This window comes from Folsomia candida, unplaced genomic scaffold, assembly GCF_002217175.1.
Source record: "Folsomia candida strain VU population unplaced genomic scaffold, ASM221717v1 Fcan01_Sc001, whole genome shotgun sequence".
Classification (NCBI taxonomy): domain Eukaryota; kingdom Metazoa; phylum Arthropoda; class Collembola; order Entomobryomorpha; family Isotomidae; genus Folsomia; species Folsomia candida.
This window is the reverse complement of record NW_019091193.1, coordinates 3,673,457-3,691,727: the sequence shown is the minus strand read 5'-3', so window position 1 is coordinate 3,691,727 and position 18,271 is coordinate 3,673,457. Positions and strand designations below refer to the sequence as shown.

At 36.1% G+C, this 18,271-nt stretch overlaps 5 protein-coding genes and 1 long non-coding RNA gene across 6 annotated transcripts; 4 read left to right on the top strand and 2 right to left on the bottom strand.

Moving 5' to 3' along the window:
- Positions 1–3,398: 3,398 nt before the first annotated feature.
- LOC110863459 lies at positions 3,399–4,816 on the top strand. The gene is made up of 2 exons (XM_022112772.2): positions 3,399–3,546; positions 4,005–4,816. The coding sequence occupies exons 1-2, from the start codon at positions 3,519–3,521 to the stop codon at positions 4,331–4,333; spliced, it is 357 nt and encodes a 118-aa protein (XP_021968464.1). The 5' UTR covers positions 3,399–3,518; the 3' UTR covers positions 4,334–4,816.
- Positions 4,817–5,544: 728 nt separating this feature from the next.
- On the top strand, positions 5,545–8,023 carry LOC110842148. The gene is made up of 2 exons (XR_004833688.1): positions 5,545–5,939; positions 6,210–8,023. It is a non-coding gene; the product is annotated as an uncharacterized LOC110842148 (long non-coding RNA).
- Positions 8,024–8,028: 5 nt separating this feature from the next.
- Positions 8,029–8,949, bottom strand: LOC118434076. The gene is made up of 4 exons (XM_035846825.1): positions 8,940–8,949; positions 8,764–8,858; positions 8,585–8,690; positions 8,029–8,277 (listed from the first exon to the last, which is right to left on the bottom strand). The coding sequence occupies exons 1-4, from the start codon at positions 8,947–8,949 to the stop codon at positions 8,060–8,062; spliced, it is 429 nt and encodes a 142-aa protein (XP_035702718.1). The 3' UTR covers positions 8,029–8,059.
- A 1,189-nt stretch (positions 8,950–10,138) lies between these two features.
- On the top strand, positions 10,139–11,032 carry LOC110842230. Its single transcript, XM_022087941.2, has 4 exons — positions 10,139–10,279; positions 10,343–10,443; positions 10,523–10,628; positions 10,749–11,032. The coding sequence occupies exons 1-4, from the start codon at positions 10,168–10,170 to the stop codon at positions 10,955–10,957; spliced, it is 528 nt and encodes a 175-aa protein (XP_021943633.2). The 5' UTR covers positions 10,139–10,167; the 3' UTR covers positions 10,958–11,032.
- A 726-nt stretch (positions 11,033–11,758) lies between these two features.
- Positions 11,759–13,948, top strand: LOC110850097 (acyl-CoA desaturase-like). The gene is made up of 3 exons (XM_035846689.1): positions 11,759–12,128; positions 12,738–13,126; positions 13,417–13,948. Exons 1-3 carry the CDS (start codon positions 11,814–11,816, stop codon positions 13,634–13,636), a joined length of 924 nt encoding a protein of 307 aa, XP_035702582.1. The 5' UTR covers positions 11,759–11,813; the 3' UTR covers positions 13,637–13,948.
- A 125-nt stretch (positions 13,949–14,073) lies between these two features.
- LOC110863367 lies at positions 14,074–16,441 on the bottom strand. The gene is made up of 4 exons (XM_022112657.2): positions 16,137–16,441; positions 15,313–15,527; positions 14,438–15,128; positions 14,074–14,373 (listed from the first exon to the last, which is right to left on the bottom strand). Exons 1-4 carry the CDS (start codon positions 16,367–16,369, stop codon positions 14,274–14,276), a joined length of 1,239 nt encoding a protein of 412 aa, XP_021968349.1. The 5' UTR covers positions 16,370–16,441; the 3' UTR covers positions 14,074–14,273.
- Positions 16,442–18,271: the final 1,830 nt, after the last annotated feature.

Below are 18,271 nucleotides of genomic sequence, written 5' to 3'. Positions count from 1 at the left end.
AACCATAATCGATCCTCCTATGTGTTAAACTGCCATACGAACGTTTTCGTATTTCTGAGCCTTTTATGGCATCCGCCAGACTTGAACCAATTAATGAGCTCCTAATAAGTAAAATATGCCTATGTCAGACCAGTAGACTTTATTTCATTCATTGGAAGTCAATTGAGGCTTATATTTAGCCCATTCCAATTTATTGAGGTGGTTCGCTTTGGAGACTCTCTCGTCGGTCGGGCTACTGGAGCCTGAAACCCCAAGGCATAATTTTTTAGTGAACACCAAATTGAATGATATGTTTGCCCCACAGTTGGTACTGCAATTCAACATGGATTTGGGGGCTAAAATCTTCCCATCTCGAGTGATTTGTTGCTTGATTCATCAGTAGATTTTGGGCGTAGGTGACCTTTTTCCTCCGCATCGTCGAAAAGTAGAAACTGAGATCTTCATTTTATATTTCTTTGCTACGTTTTCAATAGTGAATATGGAAAAGTATGTTTTCTGTTTGATTTTTCGATAACAAAGCATTTTTATGGAAGAGGCATGAATATTTCTCGCCGCGCCAAATACAGCTGGTTTGGTGCCACCATTTTGGCTCCAGACAACACAACTGTAGACTTAAAATGTCGCTAACGTTATATTTTGTCACCTAATTACCTTACGTAAGGAAATGTGGAAGATGGTTAAGAAAATTGTGTCGAGTAACTAATTTAGCCACATGTTGCCAATACTTTTTGCAGGTTCGTACCTGACTAGTTAGGGTCAAAATTTGGATTGCGTTATGTTTACTAGATTTAAATCGGAAACACGATTATAATCGAACACTACATTAGATTTATCAAATGTGTTCAAAGTTTCATGCCAATTTGATAACGCATGCCAAAGTTATAACCAATTTTATTTAGCTTGCGTGGGTGTTGCCAATACTTTTTCCATTGACTGTATATGTATATGTGAGTATGTACAATAAGTCGTGAATCACGACCTCCTATAAAATAAGGCATCCTGATCATCCATGCCTAAAATATTTACATATTTATTGATTCAAGTGTATAAAGCGGATCATTGTCGTGCGGCACAATTTCTACAATAACAGAATTAAATTAAATCAATAAATGAACAATTTTGAAAAATACTTAAACCTGATAAGTAAAGTGTCCTGTTAAATAATCCACCGATTTTTTAGCTGGAACACGGGACAGATTTATGTAGCTGTAACATTTTAGCAAGTAAATATTCTGTATTAAAATTTTTATCACTAGTGAACTGAAGATTAGTTCTTATTATTGGCATCATCTGTAGGATTTTGATACAAATTTTGATAACAAATTCTTCTGAAATTCTGAGAAAATGGGATATTCCCGAAAAACTGGGTGGGAATACGTAGATGAATAAGAAATTTACCACTAGCAAAAAACAAGCTGACTGACCCATTAGGGTACCATGCATTTTTCACAGAAACAGTGGCTGTGAAAACTGGAAGTTCAATGCGAAATTGTGCAAAGCAGTTCAACGACTGGAAACGATTTAAATGAAAAACAGGCAAAAACGGTTGGCCACCGAGAAAAAAATTCGCCGATAATCCCAAGTGTGGTCATAGCACGTAAAAAATCATGTGTCCCTTCCGAAAACGATACTGATAACCATCTTAAATTTACGGAGATCATTAAAAAGTGGACATTTTTCATGGTTAGGAATTGTAACGCCACGTTGTTTGGAGTTAAGTATATATGAATATCGAATTGAGTTTCATGCAGAATTACACTGTCAAGATTGAAAGCACAGAACAGAAAATAGGTCGTATATTTTATTAATTGTTAACTTCAAGTTTTAATGAAAATAATTGATTGGGAAAACCCCGAGGTGGGTCAGTACCTTGATTATACAAAATGTATATGTATGTACATATACATAACTAAATTTCAACTTCATCGCTTTCCATGTATACATATCTACTTGTTTATATATAAGCGACATAAGCGTACTTCAATAATTATGCACAAACTGGTCAGCTTTCCTCACAAAATTGCACAAAATGGAGTTGCATGAATTTGGTTTTGTTTCTTCAGCATTTAGATATTTACTTAATTAGCATATATTTAAATTGTGCACATTCGGTAGCAACTGAATATTTATTTAACTACTTAAATGTACATATGCATGTACATACCTCCCACCTCCTTGTGAATAATTTATTGCTTCAAATATATGCATATTCCAGGTCGTTTTAGCATGGCCATAACATAATTAACTTCATATAATTATTTAACACCGGCTTTTTGGTCTTGTTTGCTGGAAAACTTGCTAAAGAGCAAGTTTTTGTTCACACGTAGAGATCCCAAACTGATGTGCAGACTTGCACTTAGGTCTTTAGTTTATATGTACATATTAATTATATGAGTTTTTAAAAAGTTTCAGGTTATTTTGTATTTAATTATATGCATATGCGCAGCTAATATTTTTAAGATAAGTAGTTTGAAATGGACTACTTATATATGTACAAAGTCAGATGTCAGATTTCCTTCATAATTAGTAACCATGAAAACTTTGCAATATGCGACTTTACTAGTGAATTAATGATAAAATAATCTCATCAGGAAAATTAGGCCCTTAAATCCGTCTTACCTTAGAGGAATAATTATCACGCCTCACCCTGAATATTGCAATGATCTTCAATAACTATTACGATTTAATGAGTATAATCAACTTCGATTTTACAATCTATCATTAAACATACCTACATAAATTCCTCACCAATCCGGCAAACTATCTTTGCTGGGCTAAGTACTTACCTTGTTCCGTAAGTATGTAACTTGCGGACTTTCCACAATTTTGGTTGAGCAAGATTCCACACGAACATGCCATTAGCACACGAGTAAGAAAGTAATTAACCAACCAACCACATCTTTTCAACTTGCAATAAATTATTGATTTACCTTTTTGAACACGCACACGATGATTTCCTGTATAAAACAATTGTCCAGTTTTTGTACAATTTTACACTTTACTTACTAAACATTATGACCTCAGAGGTAACCAAACCTTCCGACTGATCTCGGTATGGACCATGCAGAAGTGATGCGATTGATTTAAAGGGGCAAAAGTTGAGGTAAAGGCATGCTCTCACTGCTTGTATACATATGAACATGCGTTAATTATATCATGGGCATACGGGGTCAACATTATACAAAAATCTATCACAGTCTTTATGTACGTCATGCATATATGTACTTACAAATTCAGGGATTCCATTACACCTGGAGCAAAATGATCTCAGTGTCGCAATCACTTCATTCCCAACGTACGTATACATATGTACATATTTTAATCACACATATGTCTGCATGTACATATTTTTTAAGATGTCTATGCCTAAAAATTTTTGTTAAATCCTGAAATGCAAAACTAGGAATCACTCAATGAGTTGAGGTCGAGAAGAAAAGATCATAATTATTTCGCCTTTTCGGATTAACTTAATTTATTATACCTACATCAGAAAACTTATTATTTCTTGTTGAGGAAACATGGACAATGGGGAGAAACAAGATTTAGGTAAATATTATTAATTCTTATTTGATTGCATTGCATGCAATTTTTTCAAAATCAATAACCAACTTACATAGTCTGTAATCATGGAAGGATATCTAGAATTCTGGATAACCAAGTCAATATGATCTTATCATACGAAATAGGCAATATAATAATCGTAAGAACAAAAATTCGAGAGTTTTCGAAATCTGGCAAATTTCGCTGCTTTTGATATTTTCAAGCTATGGAAAAGTTGCCTTGAGGACGCCTGTTGTACTGAACTATCAATACTTAAACGAGTCTGTACCAAATATAAATTATATGTAATCGTTAACGATCAAACAGTATATACGTAATAATTTCCGTTTACTAACGATAGTAAAACTTTTCCTGGAACAAAATATCAACTTCAAACAAAAACAATAGCTCAATTTTTGTCTCTATATTAATTTTCTCCTTATTTATATTTACCAACATTATAGGTGCCAATGGACCCTTATCCCTACAAAAGTTGCCCTTACATCAACAACCCCTCCTTAAAAAGAAGAATTCAAATCAGAAATTCATCGTGATCCGAGGTTCAAAATGCACCCTTCGATTGGGAAGTTTTATCATCTGCGGCCTCTTCCTCCTCCTCCTGGCAATTTTAGTCATCGGTGCCATCGAAGCCATAATAATCACGAATTTTATAATACCACGGCTACGGTTTGACGTCCGAGGAACAATGAAGGGCAGCATGAACGGAACCATGTCGTATCTACCCACAGCACTGAATCCAGACTTGGATGTGAATTTAGAATTCGTTTTTTAACTATATTAACTTTTGTCCTCGATTCTGAGGTAAATTTTATAATTTTATTTTACTCAGCAATCTACTAATTACTTATAATAATTTTGAAACGTATACATCATTAAAGCAAAGATAAATATTACACATTATGATCGTATTATGTAACCCACGGGCGATTTTTCTACCTTACTATGTAGGTTAAGGTTTGTATGTGTTTAGATGCAGTATTTACGTAATTTTAGTCTGATACATAAACATATTACCTTTGCTTTTGCTGATAAGCCAGCGCAAATATTGCCATAACACAATTCTATGTTAGAATTGAAAATTTCTCGTGGAAACTTTGATCAAAGTATTCTCCAAGTTTTCATGAAAGTATATAAGTAACAGTGAAATATCCGCAACTTCATTATAAATTTTAGCTTCACGTGACCATGTTATATGCTTTTAAATAAAAAAAGCGGTAAGCTTAAATAAATACGCACATTCTGTCGGCTTTCCTCATAATGAAATTAACAAGAATGAATGAATTTTATTTGCTTCTTCGGCTCATTCACTCACTTCATAATTTCCATGTAAATGTACACATGAACATTCCTATGCCTTTGTACCTCTCAATTCCATATAAATAGGTACATATCTAGATACTTTGCTGGGTGAATATTCGACATCGTAGTAGTACGGCAATAAAATGAAAAATAGATTTACATATTTGTACATACATGCATGGATTTTCTACGATTCAGCAAGTTTTTGTTCCCACGTTGTTAAGATTAGCTTATAAATATGTGCATATATAAAAATTATGTAATTTTTCAAAGTTTCAGGCTATTCTGTGCATAATTCTGCAAGTAAAGCTAATATTTCCCACGTAAAGATACCCACCAAACTGATGTATACATGTATAGACTTCGTTTACACTTGCATACATAAGAATTATATACTTTTTTAAAGTTTCAGGTTATTCTGTACTTAATTACACACATGAAAATGCAGAGCTACTATTTTTAAGATTATACTTCAGATTAGTTCATATATGATTTCAAATGTGCCGACTTACCTTGCCTGAATAGATTGTTGGAGTACGTGCACACTTATTATGTGCACGCAAGATATTTCTGTACGTACGAGTATGTATATTTTAAGCGTCTTAAATAATGTTTGTGATTCAATTAGTCGCAACCAACATCGATTTCGCAATCCATTCATTCTTCACAAATCTAGCAAACTGTGTTCGCTTTTTACCTTGTTCCAAAAGTTTGCAACATGCGGATTTTCCGCAATTTTTAGTCCGCACTCACTTGGCTTAGTACCAGTAATTAATTAACCACGCCTCTGCATATTGGAACAAATTGCTGAATAACCTTTTTTATCAAGCACATGATTGTTTCCTGCTTCCCATCGTTCCCAACGACGTTCACAAATACATATGCGTTTACATATTTAAAAATTCTTGATAAACCCTAAAATCTATAAAATAAGAATCACTCAGCAAGTTGAGGCCGAGAAAAGGACACGACAATTATTTCGCATTCGCTTGTCATATATTGGTTCATACCTGAGATTCTAAGGCTAAGAAACTTATTCTTTGCTGGAAACATGGACCATGGAGAGAAACATGATTTAGGTAAGCATTATTATTCATGGTGAATTGCATGCAATTTTGTACCAAATTCTGTTGAATTACAGATCTGTAAACTAATTATTAAATTATTCTAGTATGTATATTCTTATTCATAATCTAAAATACATTCATAGATATTCGGGATAACAAAGTCTAGGCTTTATAATCTGCTTAGCAAATTCTTTTGTTTATTTACATATAGTATGAAGTCAGGGTAATCAGGACAGAGTTTTGTCTCTCGATTAATTTTCTCTCTATTTACCAACATTTCAGTTGCAAATGGACCCTTATCCCTCCCAAAATTGCCCTCACATCAACAACCTCTCCTTAAAAGGAAGTCTTCAAATCAGAAATTCATCGTGATCCGAGGCTCAAAATGTACCCTTCGCTTGGGAAGTTTTATCGCTTGCGCACTCTTCCTCCTTCTCTTGGCAATCTTAATTATCGGTGCGCTGGAAGCCGTACTAATCACGCACTATTTAATACCCAGGCTACAGTTTGACGTCCGAGGAACATTAAAGGGAACAATGAACGGAACCATGTCGTATCTACCGGCAGCTATAAATCCTGATTTGGACGTCAATTTAAAATTTGTTTTTTAGCCATTTCTTTAACCCCTAGCCATGGGAGACCGTTTAAAAACGTTTTAGAGTTTTTGCTTTAATTCGGGAGACCGTGAAAAGCCGTTCACAAAAAAAGTCTCTGCCTTCGGGGTCAACGGCTTTTCACGTTTTCACGTTTCCATGTCAGGTGCGGGACAACGGATATTTCCGTGGTAAAAATTATTTAGCTGATTCGGGAAACGGTAAAACACGTTGGCACTAAAAACTTAAATTATTAGGGCCTTGGTTCAGAATCGTCCGTGGTAACACTAGGTCACTTTCATATAACTTCGCCCCTACTTTGCATAGGATGGGTTGCATGTAAAATTTTTGACTCTGGTTTACTAACTGCTAAAACTATTCAAGAAATTTATAACGAAGAGTTATTGAGGCCAAACCACACCCGTCTCGTGTAATCTTGATTTTGCCAGGACATGTTCATTTTTGCTAAATTTCAACGTTGATGAAAAACTAGTGGGAGAAATTAGTTTAGGGTTTTCCCAGAAGCTCGACAAATATTTTAGTTAGTACACCAACTATCTCAGCTAATTTATATAGGTTCAGGGGATTATTTAAGATACAAAATATGAGGTAAAACCAGCGTCGCCAATAAATAAAGGGTTATATACACCTTCTATCAAACTCATAAATTATCAAATTGATCTCCTCGTCTAGATTGAGGTCTTGGCTGCATTTAAAAATTAAAATATACCAAATGAATGCATATAGTTAGTCAGAACTCTTGATCCAAGTTAAAAAAAAACCTTATGTAGATCCACAAACATGTGTGGTTTGGGACCAATAGCTCTATTTTACAAATGTCTTGAGTAGTTTTGCATAGTCATAATTTTGCACCAAAGTCATAGTTCTTGACTCTAATTATCATGCAACTTTGCTTTACAATGTTACACGTAAATTTTAATACTCATCATTTAAAATATGATATTTATTGACGTTGTCCCGCAGTCAATTTTCTCCTAACGTGTTTTGCCGTTCTCCCGAATTGAGCATTTATAAAATCCTCCCGAATCTAAGCAACTCATATATTAAAAGTTCCCAGATTTAGAACTTGCGATATTTTAATTATTTTTTGGCTTCCCGAATGATCACAATTGTGGTCATCGTTTCGATGACCACGCAGCAACGCCAAACATAGTTACCGTTTTTCCTCGGCTAAGGGTTAATATCTTGTCCTCAGTTTAATACATTTTTTTATTTTTAATAGAGCGTACTCACGACAACCTTCGCATATCTCGATTTTTTCGCAAATTACGTATAACAAAATATCTTATAATGCTTACAAAATATGCGATATTTCACAAAACCTTTAGTGGAAATAATTGAATCTTCTTCGCAAGTTTACCTAGAAAATAAGCTTGTTTTTGTCGTGAGTTCGCTCAGAGTAATCTATAAATTTTTTAAGTTGAAAGTGCTTACATAAATCCTTAAAGTAAAATAAAAATCTTTGCAAAAATTTGTACCATATTTATTTCGATCTGATATATATGTTTTAACGAAATTTCATGGGTTTTCATTAGCCAACCACTTGTAGCAGATGTAACAATGCGACTGCATGCTTCCACCCGGAGTAAGACTTGAGGTCCCCTTGCCTTTCAAAAGTCTTAATCCAATGTGCGTCCCTTCCTCGAAAGCGAACTCGTCGCTCAAGTAGTCTTCACTGTACAACCATTTGTACGACGTCGCCGCATTCACGAGGACCCCGTCAGTCCAGCATAAATCTGATCGACCCATGCAAAATGTCACCATCATGTCAACAGCAGAATAATTGGGGGTATTCAGTATATAGGGATTGGCACATTCGAATCCAAGCATAAGTTTATAAAACAAATTTGCGAATTAAATATTACCCTTGGTAATGCACAAGTTCGCACATGAATTTTCAAGCCAAAATGTTCGCGAACTTTGGTTTTTGCTAGTGTTCCTAACGATGCTAACTTGCTAATGAATACCCCCAATATTTAGGGAAATTATGCAAGGGAATAATTGGTTCATGAAATTCACTCTGATTTAAATTTGTCGACTTACCCATATCTGTCAAATTCCCCACGAAATCGAGACTTTTTTGCGTAAGAAACACGGCCAGGTTCATATCTGATAATTTGCATCGTGCCGCCGCCTCGGTTTGGGTTACCTATAGTTGTACAAAATTTTGATAAAATTTAGAATTTCTCACGAAAAAAAATGTACCGTAAATATATGTGTACCAGAGTGTGGCTCAGGTAAAATTCTTTGAAGCCATAACGTCCCAGAAAGAACAGATCTTTGGAGAATGGTGCATTCTGCTTTGGCCGGGTACATTCTGGTTAAAGAAAAATTACAGGGTTTAACTTAATGCGAGTTGTTATTCAATTTAATGCAAATCATTGAGGGTATTCATTACGAGTTCGCATCGTTAGTAGAAAAACAACGCTGGTAAATTCGCAAAAATTTTGGCTTGAAAAATTATTTTGAGAATTTATGCAATTTCAAGGTTTATTTAGTTCCCAAAATGTTTTGTAAATTAAGTTACGATGTGAACATGTGAACTCGTAATGAAAATCCACGATCATTAAGGTTGACAAATACCAGAATCTTGCCTGCTTTCGACCTCCGCTGAGGTTGCAACGAGCAGCAAAAAAATTGGTATTGTGATCAACTCCATGTCCAACTGAAGAATAACGTCACCTTGTTTGAACACTGCGTATTTAATTATTCCTCCAAATTAGTGTGTGTATGTATATATTTAGGTATTGATTATGTACTTATACCTGTATAAATCAACCCGAATTCTAGTACAGCATGTTACAAATTTAATTCTTTATCTTCAAATTAAATTCAAGAATAATACACACAAAGTATTAATAAGTTACCAAGCTACGTATATGTTCACAAGCGGAAGAATTACATCATTCCGCTATGAAATATGCATATTTTAAATGATGTCGACTGTCGATTATCAAAAGAGTGATTGGGAATGACTTAACTGATCTTGGCAAACTAATTTTTCACATAAATCCGTTATCGCTGTCAATGTCACCAATTCTCTGAAATTTTTCTCTACGACAATTAATAGTTAATTTTCACCTGTAGGTATCTATGCATGTATCTGTTTATACATAGATGTGTACATGCATATGTACGTCAGCCCAGAACACAACTCTGGAATGTCAACCCGTCCTAAAGTGACTAATCGGCTCAAATCAAACTGACCACACACAATTGATAGGCATTATTGGACACCAAAATTTACCCACTTGACGTAACGATGTCAAAATTATTCTGAGCCTAATAAATAGAACGTACAGTTATATAAATTTATTATGACATCCACTTCAAGTGTCGCGTTATGAAACAGCGTTGCTGGGTTTCACTGAATTTTGGTCCAAATTCTGTTATTTGTCACATCTCGAGTGGATGAGGTGATTAAATTTCCCAATAACAAAGTTACATAAGTATCTTATATGATTCCTGGGAATGATATGCGCTGATACTTAATTATAGATTTGTTAGGTAATTAAACCATCCGGTGTGATGCTTAATTTCCCCTATATAAACCTTTCCTGTCTCCGAATGTAAAACCAGAATCGATCCAATCACGAGTTGAAGAACAATTAAATATTTGTATAATTATGAGCCGAATCGTACTAACCACTATCCTCCTTCTCGTGGGAGTCGCCATGGGGGCAGTTATTGAGCTAGAATCATCCCCAGAGCTTGAATCAGTCGCTGATAGAGCTATCGGTGAGTAAAAAACTAGAAAAAACATTTCAAATGCAACTTTTCTAAATTTGACCCACAATTCAGGCCAGTTGACCCCAGAAGTTGAAGAAACTTTGAGAAAATACCGAGCCATCATTTTCATTGGGCAGCTTGGGACTAAGAGATTTTACTTCGACAGTGTTGTAGTAATGTTTCTACTCCTAATTTATTAAGTAGTTAAATATTTACATTCATAGAGAAAAAAACCTGATTTATTTTACGCAGTTGTCCCAAACCAATGCCCGAACTAGTTGTACCAATATGGGAATGACTTTGGCCGAATTTGCCAATCAGGCCGAAATCGACTTTGTCGCTCAACGCACCCCAGCCGGTAAGCAGATAATTTGGTCATATTTATTTAGACAAAGTTGATTTTTACCATCCCATTCGTCAATTAAACCATCTTCTTAAAATAACTTGAACCGTTTGAATGAAAGTTTTTCTTTTCTAGATCGTTGCTGGACAGGGGCGTCGGTTGTCAACTCGGCGACATCTTACAGATGGTTGGGAAACGGCGAGTATCTCGCGGACGGAATATCTTTTGAAAGTGGGACGTTAACAGGACTCGTTATAAATGAGTACAGCTCCTCCTACGGGAGACTCCATCCTTACTCGAGCTCTGACACTAAATGTTATTTCTGTCATCAGCGTGCCATATAATTGACATAAGTACCTATATCTGAACCGTGTCATTTTAATTATCAATTTTTGTTCAGAATTAAATAAAATAGTTACCAAAGCTTGGAAGTTTCGTTTTTTAAATTGATTGAGGAGAGAACCTTTTACATAAAAGATGAATAAACCGATTTTGTTCAACTATTTGTAATTACGCATGCATGTGAATACAAATGTGCTTATTTATTTATTGCATGGAGTTAATCCAAATTTGTACGTTGGTGATACACTTAATGAAATGACATGCTTCGTCTTAACCTGATGAAATTAATCAGGTTAATCAATGGTACGTACAAAATCGTAGGAAAAGTTAAATTGAGACAAGTTAAATGAATGTGTTAAGCAGTCTCGCCTTGTTTCTATGCACTCAGAAACCAATTAAATGTGAATTATTTCTTCTCAAATGTACATACTCCTTTCAATATGTATTTAAATTAGCTTCCACCTTATTACCGATTTTATTACTATTTTCTTGATTGGATTTTTTGAAGTGAATAAATATTTCATTTGTAGTGAATATCCGAGTACGCGTGCAAAGTCTCGTTTTATTCTTTACAAATTCGTCATGAGCTATTGACTTAAGACCTGCTGTACAATACTCATAAACGACATGTCGATGAGGGATGCAAGTCATATATTTATCAATGAATGGATATTATACTTTGCAAATCAGTATTTAATTATCCAATCTCAATTATCTTTTAAATTAACTAATTATTTACATATATGTATGTGTATGCATATGTATATGTCAACTTCAGTCAAGACTTAGGTACATTTCCGATCGGTTTCTAAATAATATAGAATTTTAAAATCGTCCCACCTTTAAATATTTCTGAAAATGTCGGAAACCCAGACCCAGAGTAACACAGAGCCTCAAGATAAACACGAGTTGCAACGGTCCGAATACCGAGTAAGAATAGCTCCCCTGCCAACAATTAATATCATTTGGAGCCACTTGACCACACTGTACGGAATTTATCTCATACTTTCCGGCCAAGTTGGTTGGAGGACGCTCATCTTTACCTGGATTTATGGGCTATGCTCCCAAATTGGAGCACATGCAGGAGCACACCGACTTTGGTCGCACAGATCGTACAAGACCAAGCTTCCTTTGACGTTACTATTGATTTGGTGGCAGACGATAAGTGGGCAGGTAATCAAGTTGAGCAAAGTTTCAAAATAAAATATAAGTACCCTTTGGTGTTTATCTCCATATTTAATGCAATACTACAAGAAAATGTACGTGCGATTTGTATTGCGCCATTTTCTATTAGGTGTATTCACGTCGTCGTCCTAAATATTGAGTAGCGCAACTGATTAGCAAATCATAAAGCAAATAATCTTTAAAATCATGAACAATTACTGGGTTAATAAGTATTATGTATGTATGAAATCACAAATTCCAGTGTTGTTAACCCGTTCCTTTTCGACCCGACCCGATTATCCGACCATTTACTGTAACATATTTAGATTCAATCCGATGTTCGTATAAAAAGATCCAAATGGTCGAATCGTATCTACAAACACATGGTTTTCCAATAGACATTTTGCTGGAAATTTCCCCGAAAAAAAAAACAGGAAGTTATGCTGATTGGCTAACCATAAATCTGCGAGATTTTCAAACCCCCAATGTATAATCATATATCTAGAAGCGTGGTGTTATGATATGTAAGTGGGTAAAATATTCATGTGTCCTTTTGTGTGATATATGCAATTTATGTTAACCCTTAATCGAACCATATATATTTTTACCACATACCAGAACTCGGCCTACGAATGGGCTCGTGACCACCGAGTTCATCACCTTTACTCGGAAACGGACAGTGACCCACATAACGCCTCGCGTGGCTTCTTCTTCGCCCACATCGGCTGGATCATGGTTCGCAAACATCCCGACGTTATCGCCAAAGGGAAACGTCTCGACCTTTCCGACCTCGAAAATGACCCCATCGTCATGTTTCAATACAGGCATTACAAAATCTTGGCAGCCATTCTCGCCTTCATTGGACCCATGCTGGTTCCATGGTATTTTTGGGGAGAAAGTTTCCACAACGGTTTCGTCATGGTGATTGTCCGATACGTGGTCAGTCTCCATATGACGTTCCTTGTCAACTCGTGGGCACACTTGTATGGCGTCAGACCGTATGATAAGTGAGTCGAAAATAAATATTTAAACTCGCTATTTTTTAAACTTCTAACTTGGAAGTCTGTTTATCAAGTTTGAAAATATTTTGTCGCCAACTTGCTCAAATTTTAAGCTCAAACTTACTCAAATTAAAGTGATCAACAATTTCTCCCTGAAGTGCGACAGATTTCAAGGCATTTAATAACAAATTACGCTACGCAAAGCCCCATTTTTACAGCACAAATTTGCTACCAATTCATTTGTAATGTATGTTATGCGGTTCATTCAAATTAAAATTTTTAAAATTTCTTGACAGGAACATATCCCCAGCGGAAACCATGGTCGTCGCACTTTTATCCGGGGGGAGGGCTGGCATAATTTCCACCACAGTTACCCTATGGCATGTATCCGGACAATTCGTCGTCAACCTTTCATCCCCCCACATTTCATACCACACAGTTTATCCCAGTTCATTCATACCCTACATACATATTTATTTCATCCTACCACACTTAATCTCCTCACCTCATATATAGTTTATACGTTACACATTTTATCCCCCGACACTTAATCTCCTTACAGCTCATACCCTACACATGGTATCTTCCAAAACTTCACATTTCTTACCTACACACTTCATACCCACACAGATGCTATATAATAATATGAACATATACATATGTACGAGTAATCACATAGCTGTTTTTTTCCTTAGGATTACAAGTCGTCCGAGTATGGAACTCACCTCTACAATACGAGCACTTTATTCATCGACACGTGTGCCTGGCTTGGGCTGGCGTATGGGAGAAAAACTGTGCCGCCACATGTCATCGAGAAGAGAATGCAGAGGACTGGAGATGGGTCAAATTATCGGCATTAGGTTTTCAAAATTTTGAAAATGAAATGAAAACTTAATTTATAAAGTCTATGAAATACAATTTAATTAGAACGGGATATATTGTTAATTATATAATTAAACTTATATAGATTTCGCAGATTTTATTGAAATATTGAGCATTGCACTATACAATTCTTGCCTGTTAAAAGTATTTCGAAAGTGAAATAAACATTAATTACACGTAAATTGTAATTACCAAGTTAATCAATTTATATGGAAATGCATAAACTGAGTTATCTACCAAGGGTCATACACTTTAATCCTGCTTATTTCGCTCATGCCATGCAGACCCTGACAAAGAGTTGTTTCGCCAGGGATGGATTTTCCACAAAGAGATCTCGAAAATCTGGCTGATCCTCCAAAATGCTAACATTTCTGAAAAGTAGTGATACTAATTATTATAACTAGCTTTTACCACACTTCAATATCCGTGAGTCACCTTTTAATTATCGTAACCGCTTTATCCCCCAACAGCGTAAATTGATCCGCGTATTCCAACTTTACACAAAACGAAAACATCTTGATTGCCGTTGATATCGAAATTTTTTCAAGATCCTCATTCTCCAAAATTTGTTCCAGTTTATTGACCAAAGGCTGAATTTCGTACTGATGGGCCAGTTCGAGTAGCTCGAGGGCTATGTCACTTCTAGAAAACGGGATTTGAAGTCCACCCTGATACATGAAATCCAGCAGGGCGTCCACCGTCGCCTCTTGAATACCAGCCAATGCCACCGTTTTTGTCTCCGATTCCTGCATGCCAGATGCAAACATGGCGACGAAAACGTCACTGTGGGCGGACAAAATAAATTTATGGCATGCAAATTCTTTCCCCGTGTTGGCACAGACTAAAGTGAAGTCTTTGTCATCATTGGACAGCTTTCTCTTCTTGTTCATCATGCTGTCCAAGAGGGCGAGTGGTTCTTCAAAGTCCTCGGCGCTGGGGACGTGTGGTTCAGTGCAAAAATCGATCCGCTCAAAGAAGCAAGATACAAATTGACCATCTGGACCTGGACCCTGGACATATTTTTCGAAAATGTTAAGCGGGCATAGGGACCTTCTTAGGCAAAACTTCTCATTATTGCAGGGACACAAAGGATTTGGAATCGGACAATTTGACGGATCCCCACGAACTGAAAAATATGAACATTCTTAAAATGTACATAATCCTTAAAAGTCATATTAGGTACATGTGTATGTACAGATATGTATATACACGGTGTATATACACGGAATTGATACTATTACGAAGCTAGGCAAATAAATATGAACATAAATAAATACATATGTTATATACATAAATATGCATTTTAATACCTTCATATATTGCAGAGGTTTCTCCTTTGTTTTCAAAATTTATGCATATTAGCACATCTCGAATGTCTTGGAGGCGTATATGATTTTGATTTTGTGAGTTAGTCGGAATAGCCGGATTATTACAGTATTGACAATAAGATTGGGGATATACGGCGTCAGAGTAGAGACGAAGCTCCACGTTTGGATTTCCGGCAGAGTGAAACACGTCCAGCGTCCTTCGTCAAGTAAGCAAATTGTATTTGTAATTGAGTTAGACTAAATATTTGGATCACTACCAGGGTTCGCTACCCCGGGTTTTTGTGGGTTGGGGTTTTTGGGGTTTTTGTGGGTTTTTGGGGTGTCAAATCACCGGAAAAACCCTAATGCTTAATGGGGTTTTTGCGGGTTTTTGTGGGTTTTTGTGGGTTTTTCCGGGGTTTTTGTAAGATTTTGGGACAGATTGAAACAAACTCCCTTAAACTACAACTTAAATCAATGCTAATTAAATTGACGGATTCATCATGAAATTTTGAGAATTTTCATGTGCGACTTGAATTTCCAAGTTTTATTGCATATTTCCAAGTTTGCATGCGAAATATGAATTTTCGATTTAACAGTCCAACTCAATGATAACGCTTAAAATTGCATGTCAAAATCGTATATTAAATTACTTTTTATCTAATATATAATTTAAAGAATTTTGGTTCAACCTGCCCCAAAATCTACAAAAACCCACAAAAACCCACAAAAACCCAAAAACCCACAAAAACCCCAAAAACCCCGGAAAAACCCGCGGGGTTGGGTTTTATTAATAGGAATGTATTTATTTATATTAGTCAACTTACAACCCTTCAAGAAACCTGTTTGCAGCCTTTACAGTATTAGCAGTTAGCACAGGTTGATTTCTTACATTCCTCATTTGAGTGGGAGGAATGGGGTCACTTCCAGAAGGGAATCCTCTAAACAGAAATCTGGTATTTAAGGAACTTGACGACGTTTGAATTTGTTCGGCAGATTGAGGAATTTTTAAGATGCGTTTTAATTTAAAATTTATTGAAGCACAAGATACGTTCAGCATTTTAAAACAGACTTTCTCCAGTTTTGGAGTGTCAACAGGTGGGTGACGCGATTACTTTGTTTGAAGTAAATACAGTTCGTCACTGCGCAAAACGTTTTGCATGACAATTTTGTTAATCTTATCACGACATTATTTGGGTACGTTTATGCATACTTAAATACATACAGATCTGCATTTATCTGAGTACTCGAGGGATTTTTACAAAATAATTATACTTTATATTTACTTGTATCGTATGCAAAGCTATCGAAAATGATAAGATTTCAGTTTGAATGCATAATATGTATTTATAAGTTCCTCAGATATGTACAATCGAGTCACATATCTCACATTGCACTTTGTACATATGTAATTGACATCTTCAGGCAAAACCGAACAGGATGAATTGGAAAACTTATCCTATTTATCCGATCTTTTTCCTACACCAATTTTTTATAATCTCATCCAACCTGAATGGTCCAAGATTATTCTATATGATCGAATAGAATTATGTCGGAATAAAACTAGCAATCCTATTTAAATGTATTCTGCTCTGCGTACATAGTGCACTTGTATGTACATGTACATATATTTACATACTTCATAAATAAATCATTTGACAAACTGGTCGTGAGATCTATGAAAATAAAGGAATAAGTATATACTGCCTAAATATATTTCTTAAACGAATATTTATTCACAAATAAACAACCTTGTCATATCTGTAGTAGTGCTAAGATTCTTAGCATAAGAAAATAATTCGAAACGTCCAACCAAGCTACTTACCAATATTTTACATATGTACATACATATTTATTTACAATGCAATGCATAGATTAAGTAAGACTTACCACAATCTACTCTAATCACAGAATATAGATTCTACCAGAAGAATCGATCTTATGTATTCGAGTGACGCTTATGGAGGAACGGGGAGAGCCAACCAAATAACTCGGTGTACATTTGGCCCACCTGGGGGATGGCACCTCCGCATCATCATCGTCACCACATCTCCTGGCATCAAAAAATGATGATGAAAGCGCATAGGTGGCGGTGGCACCCCCATTTGTGCAGCAGAACACACCCTCGTAGAGCACCAAATTTGTGGAGACGTAGCTCAGAATGGTGTGTTCTGCTGCACAAATCGGGGTGCCACCGCCACCTATGTGCTTTCATCATCATTTCTTGATGCCAGGAGATGTGGTGATGATGATGATGCGGAGGTGCCATCCCCCAGGTGGGCCAAATGTACACCGAGTTATTTGGTTGGCTCTCCCCGTTCTTCCATAAGCGTCACTAGAATACATAAGATCGATTCTTCTGGTAGAATCTATATTCTGTGTACTCTAATAAAGTGTTAGTATGATCCCTGGGTCCCTGGGTCCGTCTTCGCAATGCAAATTGCCCCATACAGTAGACAAAGAAGGAAGCGGAGCAACCACTGCATGCATGCACTGCACTGCATGAATAAATGAATACATGAACATGTACACCCCACATACATACATCACTCATCAATAGTGGTTATCATGATAAGTGATCGTGATAAACACTATTAATTAATTATTTTAGTTTGAGAAACTCTACCCACAGCGAGTGGCATGTCAATTCGAATGTATTTTTGACGCTGAATCCAACGCCATTAATGGTTTTGACCTGCGAGGCCCCCGTGACCTCGCCGTGACCGTGGTGTCCAAATCTGGCTTATTCGTGATGTCGCATATCAATTCGAATGTATTTTTGACGCTGAATCCGAATCCGTCAATAGCTTGGCGTTAATTGTAGAAGTTAACGGGGTTTATGGAACTTAACGGGAGCGTGAAGCGTGGGAATTTAAATAGTTAGCTATGCAGTTACTCCCACGCGACGGGAATTTAAGTAATTAGCTATTCAACTACTCCCACAGAGGGAAATCAAATTTTA

Coding starts and splice junctions, on each gene's coding strand:
- LOC110850097 (XM_035846689.1), top strand. CDS start 11,814: ATGTCGGAAACCCAGACCCAGAGTAACACAGAGCCTCAAGATAAACAC. Junction 12,129..12,737: donor GGCAGACGATAAGTGGGCAG/GTAATCAAGTTG, acceptor ACCACATACCAG/AACTCGGCCTACGAATGGGC. Junction 13,127..13,416: donor GGCGTCAGACCGTATGATAA/GTGAGTCGAAAA, acceptor ATTTCTTGACAG/GAACATATCCCCAGCGGAAA.
- LOC110863459 (XM_022112772.2), top strand. CDS start 3,519: ATGGACAATGGGGAGAAACAAGATTTAG. Junction 3,547..4,004: donor TGGGGAGAAACAAGATTTAG/GTAAATATTATT, acceptor CCAACATTATAG/GTGCCAATGGACCCTTATCC.
- LOC118434076 (XM_035846825.1), bottom strand. Junction 8,691..8,763: donor TTTACCTGAGCCACACTCTG/GTACACATATAT, acceptor GTACAACTATAG/GTAACCCAAACCGAGGCGGC. Junction 8,278..8,584: donor GGGGAATTTGACAGATATGG/GTAAGTCGACAA, acceptor TGGGTCGATCAG/ATTTATGCTGGACTGACGGG.
- LOC110842230 (XM_022087941.2), top strand. CDS start 10,168: ATGAGCCGAATCGTACTAACCACTATCCTCCTTCTCGTGGGAGTCGCC. Junction 10,444..10,522: donor TTTACTTCGACAGTGTTGTA/GTAATGTTTCTA, acceptor TATTTTACGCAG/TTGTCCCAAACCAATGCCCG. Junction 10,629..10,748: donor CGCTCAACGCACCCCAGCCG/GTAAGCAGATAA, acceptor TTTCTTTTCTAG/ATCGTTGCTGGACAGGGGCG.
- LOC110863367 (XM_022112657.2), bottom strand. CDS start 16,369: ATGCTGAACGTATCTTGTGCTTCAATAAATTTTAAATTAAAACGCATC. Junction 15,129..15,312: donor AACCTCTGCAATATATGAAG/GTATTAAAATGC, acceptor CATATTTTTCAG/TTCGTGGGGATCCGTCAAAT. Junction 14,374..14,437: donor GCGGTTACGATAATTAAAAG/GTGACTCACGGA, acceptor ACTACTTTTCAG/AAATGTTAGCATTTTGGAGG.